General features: G+C 38.5%; 1 protein-coding gene across 5 annotated transcripts in view; it reads left to right on the top strand.

Annotated features, from left to right (window-relative positions):
• ZNF883 (zinc finger protein 883) overlaps positions 1-20,411 on the top strand; it is a 63,624-nt gene that overhangs the window by 13,179 nt on the left and 30,034 nt on the right. For all 5 annotated transcript variants that reach the window (XM_016961440.4, XM_016961439.4, XM_016961441.4 and 2 more), the window contains one exon: positions 1-20,411. This exon is cut by the window's right edge. In XM_016961440.4, the coding sequence (XP_016816929.3) occupies positions 880-1,938 (1,059 nt within the window). In that variant the 5' untranslated portion in view covers positions 1-879 and the 3' untranslated portion in view covers positions 1,939-20,411.

Genomic DNA, 20,411 nt, shown 5'->3' on the forward strand with positions numbered 1-20,411 from the left:
AGGAAAGAGATAATATCTTCTACTTAATCCTGGATACTATATCCAAAGTCAGAGCATCCACTCCAAAGCAGAGAATTTCTGAAAAACAAAATAATGTCATCATATGATGTTAGAATTTTTTTTCAAATGATGGTTCCTAATACTTCATGTTAGAAGAACTCGAATTTGATGACCAGTTTGAGAAACACCGGTATATCCAGATTACAAGAAAAAGCGAGTCAAAAGGATGATCATGAATATAGCAACTTCGAGGAAACATTTAATCAAAGACCAAAGCTTTTTAAACAACTGAGAGTTTTTATAAGAAAAAGGCCTCATACAGTAGTCCCCACTTATTCATGGGGGATACATTTCAAGACCCACAGAGGATGCCTGAAATCACTGATGTACCAAACCCTAACCAGGTTCTTAGGATGAGCTACTAAATGACAAATGGGTGGGTAGTACATACAGTGTAGATACACCGGACAAAGAAATGATTCACAGCCCAGGCAGGACAGAGCAGATCACACAAGATTTCATCACAGTACTCAGAAAACCACACCATTTAAAAGTTATGAATTGTTTATTTCTGGAATTTTCCATATAATATTGTTGACCACAGTTGCCCATGGATAACTGAAACCATGGAAAGTGGAACCGTGGATAAGGCAGGACTCCTGTAACTATGACATCAATGGTAGGAACCTGAAGCATAATTCTGCTGTAGTGGATTTTTTCAAAAGAAACTCATGAATGAAAAATAATTTATTAGATATAAGAAAGGATGCATTTGTATCTCAAACTTTACTTATTCTGGAAATAAATGAAAAGCCAACACCTATTACATACCCACAAAAATGAAAAAATAAATAAATGTAAAGCCGTAGTTCAGTACTGATGGAATCTGAGAAAATTTATATGACAGCGAACCCATACCTCTGTACTGAATGTGGGAAAGGCTACACTTGTATTGCATCCCTGACCCAACATCAGAAAACACATATTGGAGAGAAACCTTATGAATGTAAAATATGTGGTAAGTCCTTTACCCGGAACACTAATCTTATTCAACATCAAAGAATACATACTGGAGAAAAACCTTATGAATGTAATGAATGTGGGAAAGCTTTTAGTCAGAGCACCAATCTTATTCAGCATCAAAGAGTCCATACTGGGGAGAAACCTTATGAGTGTAATGAATGTGAAAAAACCTTTAGTCATAGGTCATCCCTTAGAAATCATGAGAGAATCCATACTGGAGAAAAACCCTATCCTTGTAATGAATGTGGGAAAGCTTTCAGCCATATCTCTGCCCTTACTCAACATCATAGAATTCATACTGGAAAGAAACCATATGAATGTACTGAATGTGGAAAAACCTTCAGCCGCAGCACACACCTAATTGAACATCAGGGAATTCATTCTGAGGAAAAATCCTATCAGTGTAAGGAATGTCGGAAAGTTTTTTGCCACAGTACATCACTAATCCGACATCAGAGAACCCACACAGGAGAGAAACCATATGAATGTAATGAATGTGGGAAAGCTTTCAGCCATACCCCAGCCTTCATTCAACATCAAAGAATTCATACTGGAGAAAAACCCTATGAGTGTTATGCATGTGGAAAGGCCTTCAATCGGAGTGCACATCTTACTGAACACCAGAGAACTCATACTGGAGAGAAGCCCTATGTTTGTAAAGAATGTGGAAAAACCTTCAGTCGAAGTACACACCTTACTGAACATCTAAAAATTCATTCTGGTGTGAAACCCTATCGATGTAATGAATGTCAGAAACTGTTTTGCTATAGAACCTCACTAATTCGACATCAGAGGACGCATACAGGAGAGAAACCCTACCAGTGTAATGAATGTGGGAAATCCTTCAGCTTAAGCTCAGCTCTAACTAAACATAAGCAAATACATAACAAGGGAGAGACCCTATCAATGTACTAAGTGTGGTGATGTCTTTTGTCATAGTACATCCTTAATTCGACATCAGAAAACTCATTTCAGAAAGGAAACCTTAGCAGAGTAATGAGTGTGGGAAAGCCTGCGGTCAGTCATAGGTTATTGTTTACACCTGAGCACTCACAGTTCAAGCAACCCTAGGATTGTTATGTGAGGAAAATCTTAGGCAAAACACTCATTTACTTAATATGCTATTTGTACTGAGAAGAAGGACTATGCTTATAATCTTAAAAAGGTGTTATTGAAAGAGAAAGTTATAATGGAAGTGTTCATCCAAAACTGAGGTTTGTTTTTTAAAGACATTTAGAAAGTTATTTTCAGAGATAATTAAAATGTATATATTTGCTTATAAAAAAAACTTTTGAATTACACAGAAATCTTAGTAAGATAAGGAAAATTGTTCACTCTCTGTATAATCCCTTTTTTGTTTATTAAGTCCTATGTTATATTTCAGCATTCAAGAAACACTTTTATAGAGGGTTTGAAAATAAAATTGACAGATTTCATTAATAGCCATAGACAAATAATGTTTTCTCCCACAAAGATACTATGCATTATTTTCTAAGATTTATGTAATATTTTTTAATGGACTATATATATGGTTACAAAGAAAATTGCGATAAATTCTCAGAGGGAAATATTCAGGCCCTCCCTAATTTTTTTTCAGTGCAATGCAGTAAAAATATAAATGAAAACAACTAAAAGTAGCACCCCAACATGATTTAGAAATTTAAAATAAGTTTCTAAGTAATTTTGGAGTTAAAGAATAAATCTGTACAGGAAAAAAACGTGATTATTAGAAGACAATAAAACTAGAACAAAAATTGTACATTGAATTCAGAAAGGAAAAAGAAGAATATAAATCCAAAGAAAAGAAAATAAATGCTTTAATAAACATAAAACCACACCTCAATGAAATAGTTACAAAAGGTAGATTTCATAAGGCAATAGACAAACTTCTAGCAAGTAGGAATGATGGAAAAAGGACAAAAAATCCAAGAGTAAGAAAATGATTATAAATATATATGGAAGGAAACTTAAATACTCGAAGTCAATCATTAAGAAATCCAGCAGTTTAGTAAAGTCAGTACTAAGGTTTATTTGAGAACTTCTAGACTATTTCAAAAATAGAAATCTACATTAATAAACAAAAACCTATCTTAATAGATGCTGTAAAAATCAATAAAATTCTATATACATTGGTGACTTTCTTTAAAGTTAGAAAGAAAATTCCTTATATTGTATATTGATGATGAGCATGTATTAGTGTGTGTTCTCCAGAGAGAGAAGAAAGAGAGAAGGAAGAGAAGGAATAGAGAGAGAGAGAAAGTAGGAAAGAGAGAGAAAGGAAGGAAGGGAGGAAAGGGAGAGAAAGGCAGGGAGGAAGGGAGAGAGGGAAAGAAGGAAGGAAGAGAGAAAGGAAGGAAGGAGATGTGCATGGACATTAATGGAGGATAAGAAGCCCAAGATCTGCAGTCAGCAAGCTGGAGACCCAGGAGAGCCGATGGTAAAGTTCTAGTCTTGAGTTTGAGGGCCTGAGTCTTCTGAAGGGCAGGAAAACTGAAGGTGTAAGTTCCAGTCTGAGTCTGCAGGCAGGCAGAAGACTAGTGTCCCAGCTTGAAGACAGGCCGGGAGAGAAGTCTCTTACTCAGCCTTTTATTCTATTTGGGCCTACAATGGATTGGATGAGGTCTACAGCCACATTGAATAGGGAAATCTGCTTTACTTAGTCTACTGGTTCAAATGTTAACCTCTTCTTTGAAACACATTCAAAGACACCTAGAAAAAATGTTTATTCAAATATCTGAGCACCACATATTTGGACCGTCAAGTTGACACATAAAATTAACCATGATGGGCTATTTACTATAAACCTACAAGAAAAACCATGAATAACCCAAAGCATTCTTACCGAAAAAGGAATGAGATAAATGATGTTTGATGCCACCATTATTAGTCAATATTATGCTAAAGATCCCAGGTAATCCAATTAGAGAAAAAAAAAAAGATAGCAATAATTTAAAGGAAGAGAAAAACTGTCATAATTTGAAATACATTCAGTATTAGAAAATCCAATCAGAACTACTAAAATGATATATGTACAAAACAATATATTAATAAAAAAGTAGGAGAAATAGAAAAGGTAGTAGAAAGAAGTGACATTTACAATTTTGACAATCTAAAAATACCAGGAATTTTAAAAATCCAAGATGTGATTAGAGAATAAACCTTTTCTAAAAAATATAGAATATTATAATAAATGAAAAGAACTGACTGGGAAAAATTGGAAAAATAATGTAAAGATGCCAGTTTGTATTTAATTTATCTTTGATTTGTAAATTTAATTGAATCACAATATAAATGGAATTTTTAAAATGACATCTCTATTAAGATATAATTCACAAGAAACAGCTGCAGACAGAGGCTCCCACTGAGAAGAATGAAAACAGCGAGTGAATCCTGCACTGGTGACTGAGGTATCCAGGTTCTCCTATTGGGACTTACTAGGCAATTGGCATGACCCATGGAGAGTGAGGAAAAGCATGGAGAGTGAGGAAAAGCACGGAGAGTGAGGAAAAGCACGGAGAGTGAGGAAAAGCACGGAGAGTGAGGAAAAGCACGGAGAGTGAGGAAAAGCACGGAGAGTGAGGAAAAGCAGGGTGGTGTGACGGCCCACCTGGAAGCCACACAAGGCAAAGGGAGCTACCACCTGCAGCCAAGGGAGGCAGTGAGTTATTGTGCTACCCTGCCCAGGAAACCACACTTTTTCCATGGATCTGTGCAACCCACAGATCAGGAGATCCCCTTCGTGAGCCCACACCACCAGGGCCTTGGTGTGTAGCCACAAGGCTGGAGAGAGCCTGCCACAGAGCTGTGCAGATTCTCAGCAGCCACTAGGCTGGAGACTGCCTAAGGCTGCTGAGTTCCTGCGGGAAGGAGTGGCCACCATCACTGTGGCTTCCTGCTGCCTAAGATGACTTGAGTTCCTGGTAGGAGGAGTGGCAGCAATCACTGCAGCTCCAATCTGCCATTTTTCCCCTGCCAGTGCTGGGGAGACTGGGTAGTTTGGACCCAGGAGGAATTGCCCACAGCACAGCAGCTATAAAAGGTTATGACCAGACTGTCTCTTTAGGCCAGGCCCTGATCAATCCTCCTCACTGGGTGAGGCCTTCCTGCAGGAACTTCAGCAATTCCTGCCAGGAGTTTAGAAACAGAACTCTGATCTCTCTGAGACTGAGCTCTTGTGGGGAGGGGTGGCTGTGGTCTCCATGGATCAACAGACTTAGTCTTTTCCCCCTGCTGGCTCTGAGGAATCCGGACAGTCTGGACGAGTGGGATTCCACCAGCATAGCACACCTTCTCTGCCAAGGGGCAGCTAGAGTGATTTGTTAGGTGGGTCCTGGATCCCATGCCTCCTGACTGGGGAGATCTCCCCAACAGAGGTCACCAGACACCATATACAGGAGCATTCCTGCTGGCCTTAGGTTGGTGCCCCTCTGAGACAGAAATCCCAGAGGAAGGAGCAGGCAGCCATCTTTGCTATTTTCCAGCCTCCACTGGTGATACCTCCAAGTATGGGAGGGACCCCCAGCAAATTGCAGTAGCCCTATGGGAGTGGAACCTGACTGTTAAAAGAAAAACAAACAGCAACAGCAACAACAGTATCAACAAAAAAGTCCCACAAAAAATGTATCCAAAGGTCAGCAGCCTCAAAGATCAAAGCTAGATAAACTCATGAAATGAGAAAGAATCAACAAAAAAATAACCCCGCTGAAAACTCAAAAAGCCAGAGTGCCTCTTCTCCTCCAATTGATTGCAACACCTCTCCAGGAAGGACACAGAACTTGGCAGAGGCTGAGATGGATGAATTGACAGAAGTAGGCTTCAGAAGGTGGGTAATAACAAACATTGCTGAGCTAAAGGAGCATGTTCTAATCCAATGGAAAGAAGCTAAGAATCATGATAAAACATTACAGAAGCTATTAACCAGAAAAACCAGTAGAGAGGAACAGAAATGACCTGATGGAGCAGAAAAACACAACACAAGAACCTCACGATGAAGCCACAAGTATCAATAACCAAATAGACTGGAGAAAAGAATTTCAGAGCTTGAAGACTATCTTGCTGAAATAAGACGGGCAGACAAGATTAGAGAAAAAAGAATGAAAAGGAATTAACAAAACCTCTGAGAACTATGGGATTATGTATAAAAGACTGAACCTATGACTGATTGGGGTACCTGAGAGAGAATGGAACCAAGTTGGAAACCATACTTCAGGATGTCATCCAGGAGAACTTCCCCAACCTAACAAGACAAGCCAACGTTCTTATTCAGGAAGTCCAGAGAACCCCAGTAAGATATTCCATGAGAAGATCAACCCCAAAACACATAATCATCAGATTCTCCAAGGTCGAAATGAAGGAAAAAATGTTAAAGTCAGCCAGAAAGAAAGGCCAGGTGACCTACAAAGGGGAGCCCATCAGAATAACAGCAGACCTCTCAGCAGAAACCCTACAAGCTTGAAGAGGAGGCCAATATTCAACATTCTTAAAGGAAAGAACTTCCAACCCAGAATTTTACATACAACCAAACTAAGCTTCATAAGCAAAGGAGAAATAAAATCCTTTTCAGACAAGCAAATGCTGAGGGAATTCACTGCCACCAGGCCTCCCTTGCAAGAGCTCCTGAAGGAAGCACTAAATATGAAAAGGAAAAATTATTTCCAGCCACTCCTAAAACATGCTGAAGTATAAAGACCAGTGACACTATGAAACAACTACATCAACAAGTCTGCAAAATAACCAGCTAGCACAATAATGACAGGATCAAATTCACACATAACAATATTAACTTTAAATGTAAATGGGCTAAATGCCCCAATTAAAAGACACAGAATGGCAAGCTGGATAAAGAGTCAAGACCTACCGGTGTGTTGTATTCAAGAGACTCATCTCATATGCAAAGACACATATAGGCTCAAAATAAAGGGATGGCAGAAAATTTACCAAACAAATGGAAAGCAGAAAAAAGCAGAGGTTGCAATACTAGTTTCTGACAAAACAGACTTTCAACCAACAAAGATCAAAAAACACAAAGAAGGGCATTACATAATGGTAAAGGATTCAATTCAACAAGAAGAGCTAACTATTCTAAATATATATATGCACCCAATACCAGAGCACCCAGACTCATAAAACAAGTTCTTAGAGACCTACAAAGAGACTTAGATTCCCACACAATAACAGTGGGAGACTTTAACATGCCACTTTCAATATTAGATCAAGACAGAAAATTAACAAGAATATTCAGGACTTGAACTCACCTCTGGATCAAGTGGACCTGAAAATTATCTACAGAACTCTCCACCAAAAAACAACAGAATGTACATTCTTCTCGGTGCCACAATGCACTGACTCTAAAATTGATCACATAATTGGAAGTAAAACACTCTTCAGTAAATGCGGAAGAACTGAAATCATAAATCACAGTCTCTCAGATCACAGCACAATCAAATTAGAACACAAGATTAAGAAACTCACTCAAAACCACACAACTACATGGAAATTGAACAACCTTCTCCTGAATGACTCCTGGGTAAATAATTAAGGCAGATATCAAATTGTTTTTTGAAACCAAGGAGAACAAAGAGTCAACATACCACAATCTCTGTGATGCAGCTAAAGCAATGTTAAAAGGGAAATTTATAGCACTAAATACCCACATCAGAAAGCTAGAAAGATCTCAAATAGACACCCAGAATCACAATTAGAAAAATGAGAACCAAGAGCAAACAAACCCAAAGCTAGCAGAAGACAAGAAATAACCAAGATCAGAGTGGACAGAGACACAAATAACCCTTCAAAAAAATCAGTGAATCCAGGAGCTGGTTTTTGAAAAAACTAATAAAGTAGATTGCTAACTAGACTAATGAAGAAAAGAGAAGAATCAAATAGACACAATAAAAAATGATAAAGGGGATATCACCCCAACCCCACAGAAATACAACCAACCATCAGAGACTACTATAAACACTTCTATGCAAATAAGCTAGAAAATATAGAAGAAATGGATACATTCCTGGACACATACACCCTCCCAAGACTGAACCAGGAAGTTGAACCCCTGAATAGACCAATAACGAGTTCTGAAATTAGGCAATAATAAGCTACCAACCAAAAAAAAAAAAAAAAAGCCCAGGACCAGATGGATTTACAGCTTAATTCTACCAGGGGTACAAAGAGAAGCTGGTACCATTTCTTCTGAATCTGTTCCAAACAATTGAAAAGGAGGGACTCCTCCCTAACTCATTTTATGAGGCCAGCGTCATCCTGATATGAAACCTGGCAGAGATACAACAAAAAAAGAAAACTTCAGGGCAATGTCCCTGATGAACATCGATGCAAAAATTTTCAATAAAATACTGGCAAACTGAATCCAGGAGCACATCAAAATGCTTATCCACTAATATCAAATCAGCTTTATCCCTGGGATGCAAGGTTGATTCAACATATGCAAGTCGATAAATGTAATTCATCACATAAACAGAACTAAAGACAAAAACCACATGATTATCTCAATAGATGCAGAAAAGGACTTTGATAAAATTCAACATCCCTTCATGTTAAAAACTCTCAATAAACTAGGTTTTGATGGAACATATCTCAAAATAGTAAGAGCCACATGACAAACCTACAGCCCATATCAGACTGAATAGGCAAAACCTGGAATCATTCCCCCTTGAAAACCAGCACAAGACAAGGATGTCCTCTATCACCACTTCTATTCAACGTGGTATTGGAAGTTCTGGCCAGGGCAATCAGTCAAGAGAAAGAAATAAAGGGTATTCAAATAGGAAGAGAGGAAATCAAACTGTCTCTGTTTGCAGATGACATGACCCTATATCTAGAAAACTCCATTGTCTCAGCCCAAAAGCTTCTTAAGCTGATAAGCAACTTCAGCAAAGTCTCAGCATACAAAATCAATATGCAAAAATCACAAGCATTCCTATACACCAACAATAGGCAAGCAGAAAGCCAAATCATAAACTCCCATTCACAAATGCTACAAAGAGAATAAAATACCTAGGAATACAGATAACAAGGGAAGTGAAGGACCTCTTCAAGGAGACTACAAACCACTGCTCAAGTAAATAAGAGAGGACACAAACAAATGGAAATACATTCCATGATCATGGATGGGAAGAATCAGTATCGTGAAAATGGCCATGCTGCTCAAAGTAATTTATAGATTCAATGCTATTCCCATTAAACTACCATTGACATTCTTCACAGAATTAGAAAAAACTACTTTAATGTTCATATGGAACCAAAAAAAGCCCAAATAGCCAAGACAATCCTATGCAAAAAGAACAAAGCTGGAGGCATCACACTACCCAACTCCAAACTATACTATGAGGCTACAGTAACCAAAAGAGCACAGTACTGGTCCAAAAACGACACATAGACCAGTGGAACAGAATAGAGATCTCAGAAATAAGACCACACATCTGGAACCATCTGACCTTCAACAAACCTGAAAAAACAAGCAATTGGGAAAGGAGTTCCTATTTAATAAGTGGTGCTGGGAGAACTGGCTAGCCATATGCAGAAAATTGAAACTGGACCCCTTCCCTACACCTTATACAAAAATGAACTCAAAATGGATTAAACACTTTAAAACCCAAAACTATAAATATCCTAGAAGAAAATGTAGGCAATACCATTCAGGACATAGGCACAGGCAAGATTTCATGATGAAAATGCCAAAAGCTATTGCAACAAATGCAAAAATTGACAAATGGGATCTAATTAAACTAAAGAGCTTCTGTACAGCAAAAGAAACTATCATCAGAGTGAACAGAAAATCTACAGAATGAGGGAAAACTTTTGCAACCTATCCATTTGACAAAGGTCTAATATCCAGAGTCTACAAGGAACCTAAACAAATTTACAAGAACAAATAATCCCATTAAAAAGTAGGCAAAGGACATGAACAGACACTTCTCAAAAGAAGACATTTATGTGGTGAATAAACATGAAAAAAAAAAACCAACATCACTGATCATTAGAGAAATGCAAATCAAAACCACCATGAGATGCCATCTCATGCGTCAGTATTAAAAAGGCAAGAAACAACAGATGCTGTGGAGAGATAGGAACAGTTTCACGCTGTTGGTAGGAATATAAATTAGTTCAATCATTGTGGAAGACAGTGTGGTGATTCCTCAAAGACCTCAGACCAGAAATATCATTTGACTCAGCAATCTCATTACTGAGTATATACCCAAAGGAATATAAATCATTCTATTATGAAGATACACGCACACGTATGTTTATTGCAGCACTATTCACAATAGCAAAGACATGGAATCAACCCAAATGCCCATCAATGATAGACTGGATAAAGAAAATGGAATGATAGACTGGATAAAGAAAACGGAATATTATGCAGCCATAAAAAGGAAAGAGATCATGTCCTTTGCAGGGCTGTGGATGGAGCTGGAAGCCATTATCCTCAGCAAACTAACACAGGAACAGAAAACTAAACACTGTGTGTTCTCACTTATAAGTGGGAGCTGAACAATGAGAACACATGGACACAGGGAGAGGAACAATACACACTGGGGCCTGTTGGGGGTGCAGCAAGAGGAGAGGATCAGGATCAATAGCTAATACATGTGGGGCTTAATACCTAGGTGATGGGTTGATAGATGCAGCAAACTACCATGGCACATGTTTACTTATGTAACAAACCTGCATGTCCTGCACATGTATCCTAGAACTTAAAATTTTTTTAAAAGATACAATTCACATACCCTTTAAAAGTATACAATTCCTGGATTTTAGTATATTCACAGCCATGCAACCATCACCACCATGTGATTTCAGAACATTTTCATCATCCAAAAAAAAAAAAAAAAAAACCAGCCAGGTGTGGTGGCTTATTCCTGTAATCCCAACACTTTGGGAGGCCAAGGCGGGTGGATCATTTGAGGTCAGGAGTTTGAGACCAGTCTGGCCAACATGGTGAAACTCCGTCTCTACTAAAAAATACAAAAATTATCTGGGCGTATTGGTGGGCACCTGTAATCCCAGCTATTCAGGAGGCCGAGGTGGGAGAATTGCTTGAACCTGGGAGGCAGAGGTTACAGTGAGCCGAGATTGTGCCATAGAACTCCAGCCTGGAGCAAGACAGAGCAAGACTCTGTCTGGAAAAAAAAATTATCCCCATTGCCCCTCTCTCTTAGCCCCTGGCAACCACTAATCTACTTTCTCTTTCTATGAATGTGTATATTCTGACCATTTCATTTAAATGGAATCAGAATATGTGGCTATTTGTGGCTGGCTTCTTTCACTTCACATAATGTTTTCAAGGTTTGTCTGTGTTGTAGCATATTTCAGTACTTCATTTTTAATAGATAAATAATATTCTACAATATGGACATATCACATTTTGTTTATTCATCCATCAATTGATAAACCTTTGGGCTGTTTCCTCTTTTTGGTTGTTAATAATGCTGCTCTGAATATTCATGCACAAATTTTGTGTGGACATGTTTTCAGTTCTCTTGGGTACAGCTAGGAATGAATTGCTGGGGTCATATGTTAACTCTATTTTTCCTTCTTTTGAGAAACATTCAACAGTTTTCTAAAGCATGTGTACCATTTTACAAGCCCACTGGTAACGTACAAGTACTCTAATTTCTCCACATCCTCAACAGCGCTTGCAGTTTTTTTCCATTTAAAAATAATTATAGCCAGCCTAGTGGATGTGAAGTGGTATCTTAGTGTGGTTTTGATTTACATTTCCCTGATGACTAATGAGGTCAAACATCTTTTTATGTGCTTATTATTCATGTATATATTTTGAGAAATGTCTATTTAGATTCTTTGATTATTTTCAATTAGTTAATTTTTTATTGTTGTATGGTAAGAATTCTTTATATATTCTGGATTTTGGGCCCTTATATGATTTGCAAATGTTTTTTTCTATTCTGTGGGTTGTCTTCTCACTTCTCCATGATGTTCTTTGAAGCACAAAGGTTTTAATTTTGATGTAGTCCAGTTTATTTTTTTCTTTTGTTAGTTTTTCCTTTTGCTATAACACCAGGTCACAAAGATTTACTCCTATATTTTTTCTTAAAGTTTTTATAGTTTTGGCTTTTAACTTTTAGGTCTGTGATCCATTTTGAGTTAATTATTTTGTATATGGTGTGAAGTAGGGATCAATTTCATTCTTTTGCATGTGGAGATTCAGTTGGTCCCAGCACCCTTTGTTGAAAAGACTATCTTTCCCACATTTGTCTTGATACCCTTGTCCTCAATGAGATTTTAAAATGTAATTTAGCACCCTAAAATTTAATACATAAGAACAACCAAAAGAATCTTAAAAGTTAGAAACAACAAAGGGAATTGTCCTCTAAGTAATTCAAATGTCAATCTTTAGGAAATAGTTTATATACCATAGATGAAATAAATGGATCAATAAAGTAGGAAACAAAGAGAAATGTGTATGTATATGAGAATTTGATATATGATAACAATAACATCTCAAAACAGTAGAGAAGGAATAAACTAGTCAGTAAGTGATATTGGGAAAATTAGCTATTTATTTGAAAAAAATTTACCTCATAACATATAAGTTCCAGAAGGAAATAAGTGACTACCATGTTTTTGAGACAAGGTCTCACTCTGTTGCCTAGGCTGGAGTGCAGTGGTACAATCAGGGCTCACTGTACCTTTGATCTCCCAGGCTCGAGCATCCTCCCACCTCAGCCTCAAAAGTAGCTGGGACCACAGGTGCACACTACTATGCCTAGCTAATTTTTTTATTTTTTATTTTGTGGAGATGGGGGCGCTCACTATGGAGATGGGGGTGCTCACTATGTTGCCCAGGCTGGTCTTGAACTCCTGAGCTCAGGCTATCCTCCGACCATGGCTTCCCAAAGTGCTGGGATTACAGGCATGAATCAATGAGCCCAGCCATGACTACCATTCTGTGGTAGTTTACCAAGAGACAAGAGCTAGGCACACAAATATGAGGTTTTCTTCAGATCCTTCCATAAGTACTATTTAATAAACACAAGTTTAAGAAGAGTTTTGAAAAAGTTATATTATTACCATTGATAGAATTATAATAGCATAGCTCTCTTCAAATCATTACCAAAAAAAGGAAAAAAGAAAACAACATGGCTTTGGGTGAAAAACATAAAAAAGAAATAAACCTAAAACAAAGTAACAAGTAAGAGTAAGTATAACTATTATAAAGATGAAGTCCTCTTTAGAAAGTTATAACTTTTAGATTAGATTCACAAGGAGGAGAACATTTATTGGTTGCTAAATGAAATAATATAAGAACTTAAGGTTCTAAGATTATCTAACTTGTCCATGGCCACCCAGCTTCTAAATGGCAGAACTGGGATTAAAAAAACAAAATATATCTAAAATAAAATTGTGCAAAAAGTTTCATAACAAAGGTAAATATGTAGCACTGTAATTACAAAGCTTGTATAAAATGTTGCAATGATACTGTACACAAGGGCTTATGCCATCGAGTAGAGCCCAAGACTGGGCAGAATATGGACAGAGGAACCTAAAAGAATGTATGTTTATTCCATAGGACTGCTGTAACCAGTTACCATGAACCTGGTAGCTTAAACAGAAATTTATTCTCTCGCAGTTTTGGAGGCCTGAAGTCTGAAATTAGGGTGTCAGCCAAGCCACACTCCCTTTGGAGGCTGTAGGGGAGAATGCTTTCTCGCCTGTTCCAGATTCTCGTGGCTCTCAGCCTTCCTTTTGGCTGCATCACTCCAATCTCCACTTCCATTTTTACATGACCTCCAGTGTCTGTCTTCTCTTCTTTCTCTTAAAGTGTCTCTTAAAGACACTTGTGATTGAATTTAGGGCACACAGGGGTAATCCAGGATGATCTCATCTCTAGACCCTTAATTATATTTACAAAGACCCTTTTTCCAAGTAAGAACCTGACATTCGCAGATTCAAGGGATTTAGACCAATATTTGGAGGGGGGAGGGCATGTTTCAACTCACTATAGTATTTAAAACTAGAGGGAAATATGAATCACAACTGAGGCAGAATGCAAACAGATAAAGCCATTCTGAATGTTAGGTATAAAAGGTGAGGCAAATCTTGAGGTCAGAAATCCTGGATGATTGTTCATAGGTTAGAACATGGAATGTAAAGTTAGGCTAGGCCAGTGGTCTGCAAACAGGAATCTCTGGAGGTACATGGAAACACAAGTAGATATGGTTTGAAGATAGTCAATTTCTAGACCCTCTTTCCTAAAATGTATTTGTCTTAAAATGGACCTGTATTCACAATAACTCTTTTCCAGTATCCCATAAGAAAATTCCTCACCTGTCCCAAACTTTACTTCTGGATTGCCAAACAAAAGGAAAGAATTCTTTAGTGATTAATGGAGACACCATAAGTCCCTATGGCTTCCTTCTATCAAGGATGAAGTATGGGATTCAAAATAGGGTATTTTGGCCAGTGTTAGGATATTCTACAATGAGATTATGGTAGAAGGCATAGTGGAAGCAATGAAAAATTTTAAAAACTTCTTTTATCTCCACAACTGTTGCTAAAAAATGTCTTGCTCTTGAGGGAGGGTCCCTTGAGAATACAAAAAAGAACATTAGAAATATTAAAAGATAAACATGGCATTTATGTAGTTAAACATAAGCAATTATTTCATCTATATTAATCTCCCATCCCTAGGTGCATGCTTAGCTTAAAAGAAAAGCATCTTTAACAGGAGCACTAGAGATCTATAGCACTATACTTGATCTTCCACTTCACATGCAGGAAGAGGTGGTCTTATATGAGGCTTTACAAGGATTCCTAAGCAGGGCTGCTATGGTTTGAATGTTTGAATGGACCGGGCATGGTGGCTCATGCCTGTAATCTCAGCACTTTGGGAGGCCAAGACGGGTGGATCACTTGAGGTCAGGAGTTCGAGACCAGCCTGGGCAACATGGGGAAACCCCATGTCTACTAAAAATACAAAAATCAGCCAGGCATGGTGACACACACCTGTGATCCCAGCTACTTGGGAGGCTGAGGCACAAGAATTGCATGAACCCGAGAGGAGGAGGTTGCAGTGAGCCAAGATTGCACACTGCACTCCAGCCTGAGTGACAGAGAAAGACTGTCTCAAGAAAAAAAAAAAAGTTTCAACTCATGTTGAAACTTAATCCCCAATGCAAAAGTGTTGGGAGGTGAGGCCTAATGGGAGGTGTTTAGGTCATGAGGACTGAGGACTTCCCCCTTCATGAATGGAATGCTACTATAAAATGGAATGGATTTGCTCTTTTCTGCTTTTCTGCCATGTGAGGAACAGTGTTCCTCCCACTCCTCAAGAGGATGCAGTGTTCAAGGTGCCATCTTAGAAGCAGAGACTGGGCCCTTTCCAGACACCAAAACCTGCCATCACCTTGGACTTCTCAGCCTCTAGAACTGTGTAAAATAAATTTCTGTTCCTTATAAATTACCCAGTCTCAGGTATTGTTATAGCAGCACAAAATGGACTAAGACAGTGGCAAATGGCTTGGCTGGTTGGGCGGAGACATGAAAGGATTAATAATTGGGATACTGTAGATAAGGAAGTCTAGGCAAGAGGCATATAAATGGATCTATGGGATTGTGCACAGACTGAAAAATTTTGTGTTGTAGAGAGAATCTCATGAAAAATGGGCATTAAACAAGTATACAAGGAGCCAGTCTCTGTCTTTTGCTACCATGGTTCTGTGCAATGGGCTCATGAATTAAGAAACCATGATTGCAGGGATGTAGGTGTTACATGGGCCCAACAACATGGTCTCTTTATCACCAAGGCTGATTCAGCTATTGTTGTTGTTGAATGACTGAAGCTTCAGCTGCAGAAACTGACTGTAAGCCTCTGTGTGGTAACATCCTTTAGGAGATCAGCCAGCCATATGGTGGCAAGCTGATTAAAATGGACGCTTTTTATTTAGGAAGAAGCACTGATTTGTTCTTACTGGAACTGGCAACTACACTGGAGGTGGGTTTACCTTCACCTTCTTCAGTGACTGACTGTATCGCTATTTGAGGAGCTTACTGAGTGGCTAATTTATGAATGTGGGAACCTGCAAAACATTGCTTCAGACCAATGTACCCATTTTACAGTGAAGGATGTATGACAGTGTGTGTATGCTCATGAGATCATACACATGAGTAGATCATGAGATCTACAGGTCTTACCATATACCATATCACCTAGAAGTTGACATACTAATTTTGAAATGGCTTCTTTAAGACTAAGCTAAAGGCCGGTGCCTCATACCTGTAATTCCTGCACTTTGGGAGGCTGAGGTAGGAGGATCGCTTGAGCTCAGGAATTCAAGACCAGCCTGAGAACATGATGAAATCCCATCTCCACAAAAGATACCCAAATTAGCTGGCTTGCTAACATGTGCCTATAGTACCAGTTACTCGGGAGGCTGAGGTGAGAGGATCACATGAGCCCAGAAGGTCGATGCTGCAGTGAGCTGTGATTGCACCACTGCCCTCCAGCCTGGGCAAAAGAATGAGACCCTGTCTCAAAAAAACGAAGACTCATCTAAGGCACCAGTTTAGGAATGACACCATTCAGGGTTAGGGTGCTCTTGTCCAAGTTGTGGTACATATACTGAAGCTATTGCCTAACAAATTGTTCTCTATCCCCAGTAGCTATTATACACAGGTCCAGTAACCAAGGGTGAAAGTAGAATTGGCTTTTCTCACCATTATTCCCAGAGTCCCACTAATCTTTCTTTTCCCGTAAACTTAGGCTGTGCTAGTTTAAAGGTTCTGTTTCTTAGGGCAGGAGTTCCACTGACCATGAAGCTATGGCTGCTGCCTGGTCTTTGGGTCCCTCATTTTAATAGATCGACAGGTTAAACATACATACATATATATGTGGGTAGATGCCATTTATGAGATTGAGGAAGTTTTTCTAGTTCTACTTTGCTGAGAATTTCATGTTAAATTTCCTCAAATGCTTTGTCTATATCTATTGAAATAATCATATGGATTTTCACCTTTATTTTTAATTTTTTAAAATTATACTTTAAGTTCTGGCATACATGTGCAGAACATGCAGGTTACATAGGTATACATGTGCCATGGTGGTTTGCTGCACCCATCAACCTGTCATCTACATTAGGTATTTCTCCTAATGCTATCCCCTCCCCTTGTCCCCCCATCCCCTGACAGGCCCTGTTGTGTGATGTTCCCCTCCCTGTGCCCATATGTTCTCAATGTTCAACTCCCACTTATGAGTGAGAACATACGGTGTTTGGTCTTCTGTTCCTGTGTTAGTTTGCTGAGAATGATGGTTTCCAGCTCCATCCATGTCCCTGCAAAGGACATGAACTTTCTTTTTTATGGCTGCATAGTGTTCCGTGGTGTATATGTGCCACATTTTCTTTATCCAGTCTGTCATTGATGGGCATTTGGGTTGGTTCCAAGTCTTTGCTATTGTGAATACTACTGCAATAAATGTATGTGTGAATGTGTCTTTATAGTAGAATGATTTATAATCCTTTGGGTGTATATCCGGTAATGGGATTGCTGGGTCAAATGGTATTTCTAGTTCTAGATCCTTGAGGAATCGCCACACTGTCTTCCACAATGGTTGAACTAATTTACACTCCCACCAACAGTGTAAAAGCAATCCTATTTCTCCACATCCTCTCCAGCATCTGTTGTTTCCTGACTTTTTATGATCGCCATTCTAACTGGTGTGAGATGGTATCTCGTGGTTTTGATTTGCATTTCTCTAATGACCAGTGATGATGAGCTTTTTTTCATATGTTTGTTGGCCACATAAATATCTTCTTTTGAAAAGTGTCTGTTCATATCCTTTGCCCACTTTTTGATGGGGTTGCTTTTTTTCTTTTAATTTGTTTAAATTCCTTGTAGATTCTGGACATTAGCCCTTTGTCAGATGGATAGATTGCAAAAATTTTCTCCCACTCTGTAGGTTGCCTGTTCACTCTGATGATAGTTTCTTTTGCTGTGCAGAAGCTCTTTAATTGGATCCTATTTGTCAATTTTGGCTTTTGTTGCAATTGCTTCTTGTGTTTTAGTCATGAAGTTTTTGCCCATGCCTATGTCCTGAATGGTATTGCCTAGGTTTTCTTCTAGGGTATTTATGGTTTTAGGTCTTATGTTTAAACCTTTAATCCATCTTGAGTTAATTTTTGTATAAGGTGTAAGGAAGGGGTCCAGTTTCAGTTTTCTGCATATGGCTAGCCAGTTTTCCCAACACCATTTATTAAATAGGGAATTCTTTCCCCATAGCTTGTTTTTGTAAGGTTTGTGAAGATCAGATGGTTGTAGATGTGTGGTGTTATTTCTGAGGCCTCTGTTCTGTTCCATTTGTCTATATATCTGTTTTGGTACCAGTACCATGCTGTTTTGGTTACTGTAGCCTTGTAGTATAGTTTGAAGTCAGGTAGTATGATGCCTCCAGCTTTGTTGTTTTTGCTTGGGATTGTCTTGGTTATATGGGCTCTTTTTTGGTTCCATATGAAATTTAAAGTAGTTTTTCCTAGTTCTGTGAAGAAAGTCAATGGTAGCTTGATGGGAATAGCATTGAATCTATAAATTACTTTGGGCAGTATGGCCATTATCACAATATTGATTCTTCCTATCCATTAGCATGAAATGTTTTTCCATTTGTTTGTATTCTCTCTTATTTCCTTGAGCAGTGGTTTGTAGTTCTCCTTGAAGTGGTCCTTCACATCCCTTGTAAATTGTATTCCTAGGTATTTTATTCTTTGTAGCACTTATGAATGGGAGTTTACTCATGATTTGGCTCTCTATTATTGGTGTATAGGAATGGTTGTGATTTTTGCACATTGATTTTGTATCCTGAGACTTTGCTTATCAGCTTTAGGAGTTTTTGGGCTGCAACCATGGGGTTTTCTAAATATACAATTATGCCATCTACAAACAGAGATAATTTGACTTCCTCTCTTCCTATTTGAATATCCTTTATTTCTTTCTCTTGCCTGATTGCCCTGGCCAGGACTTCCAATACTACGTTGAATAGGAGTGGTAAGAGAGGGCATCCTTGTGCCAGTTTTCAAAGGGAATGCTTCCAGCTTTTGCCCATTCAGTATGATATTGGCTGTGGGTTTGTCATAAATAGCTCTTATTATTTTGAGATACGTTCCATCAATATCTAGTTTATTGAGTGTTTTTAGGATGAAGGGGTGTTGAATTTTATTGAAGGCCTTTTCTGCATCTATTGAGATAATCATGTGGTTTTTGTCATTGGTTCTGTTTATGTGACGGATTATGTTTATTGATTTGCATATGTTGAAACAGCCTTGCATCCCAGGGATGACGCCGACTTGATCGTGGTGGATAAGCTTTTTAATCTGCTGCTATATTTGGCTTGCCAGTATTTCATTGAGGATTTTTGCATCAATGTTTATTAGGGATATTGGCCTGAAATTTTCTTTTTTTGTTGTGTCTCTGCCAGGTTTTGGTATCAGGATGATGCTGGTCTTATAAAATGAGTTATGGAGGAGTCCCTCTTTTTCTATTGTTTGGAATAGTTTTAGAAGGAATGGTACCAGCTCATCTTTGTACCTCTGGTAGAATTTGGCTGTGAATCCATCTGGTCCTGGGCTTTTTTTAGTTGGTAGGCCATTAGTTACTGCCTCAATTTCAGAACTTTTATTGGTCTATCCAGGGATTCGATTTCTTCCAGGTTTAGCCGTGGGAGGGTGCATGTGTCCAGGAATTTATCCATTTCTTCTAGATTTTCTAGTTTATTTGTGTAGAGGTGTTTGTAGTATTCTCTGATGTTAGTTTGTATTTCTGTGGGATCAGTGGTGATATCCTTTTTATCATTTTTTATTGTGTCTATTTGATTCTTCTCTCCTTATTAGTCTGGCTAGCGGTCTATTTTGTTAATGTTTTCAAAAAACCAGCTCCTGGATTCATTGATTTTTTGAAGGGATTTTCATGTCTCTATCTCCTTAAGTTCTGCTCTGATCTTAGTTATTTCTTGTCTTCTGCTAGAAGTGGGGTGCAGAGAGAGGGACAGAAAAGAGTGAGTGGGATGCTGACATCACCATCTTAGTTCGGTGAAATAATTAGACCAGGCTTCAAGTCGCACCAGAAGCCAACTATGGCCCCACTTACAAGTGTTCTGGCTCCACCCAGCAGCCACCAACCTTCAACGCCAGCTTCCCAGAGCCCTGCCTTTTACTGCAACTGCTGATTTGCCTGGCAGGTTTTTGCCTCTCATTTTTGCATGCATAGAACCTGGGGCCAGCAAGAGCTCTGCTAGTCTGACAGGGGGCTGAAGGGAGTCAGCATTCAGATGCCAGGGAATTTCCATTAAAATGGAAGAAAATTAAGAAATGAATTAAATTCTCAACTCAAAAAACTAGTAAAAACATTAATATAGAAACAAA

This window comes from Pan troglodytes, chromosome 11 (assembly GCF_028858775.2).
Source record: "Pan troglodytes isolate AG18354 chromosome 11, NHGRI_mPanTro3-v2.0_pri, whole genome shotgun sequence".
In the NCBI taxonomy this organism is placed as follows: domain Eukaryota; kingdom Metazoa; phylum Chordata; class Mammalia; order Primates; family Hominidae; genus Pan; species Pan troglodytes.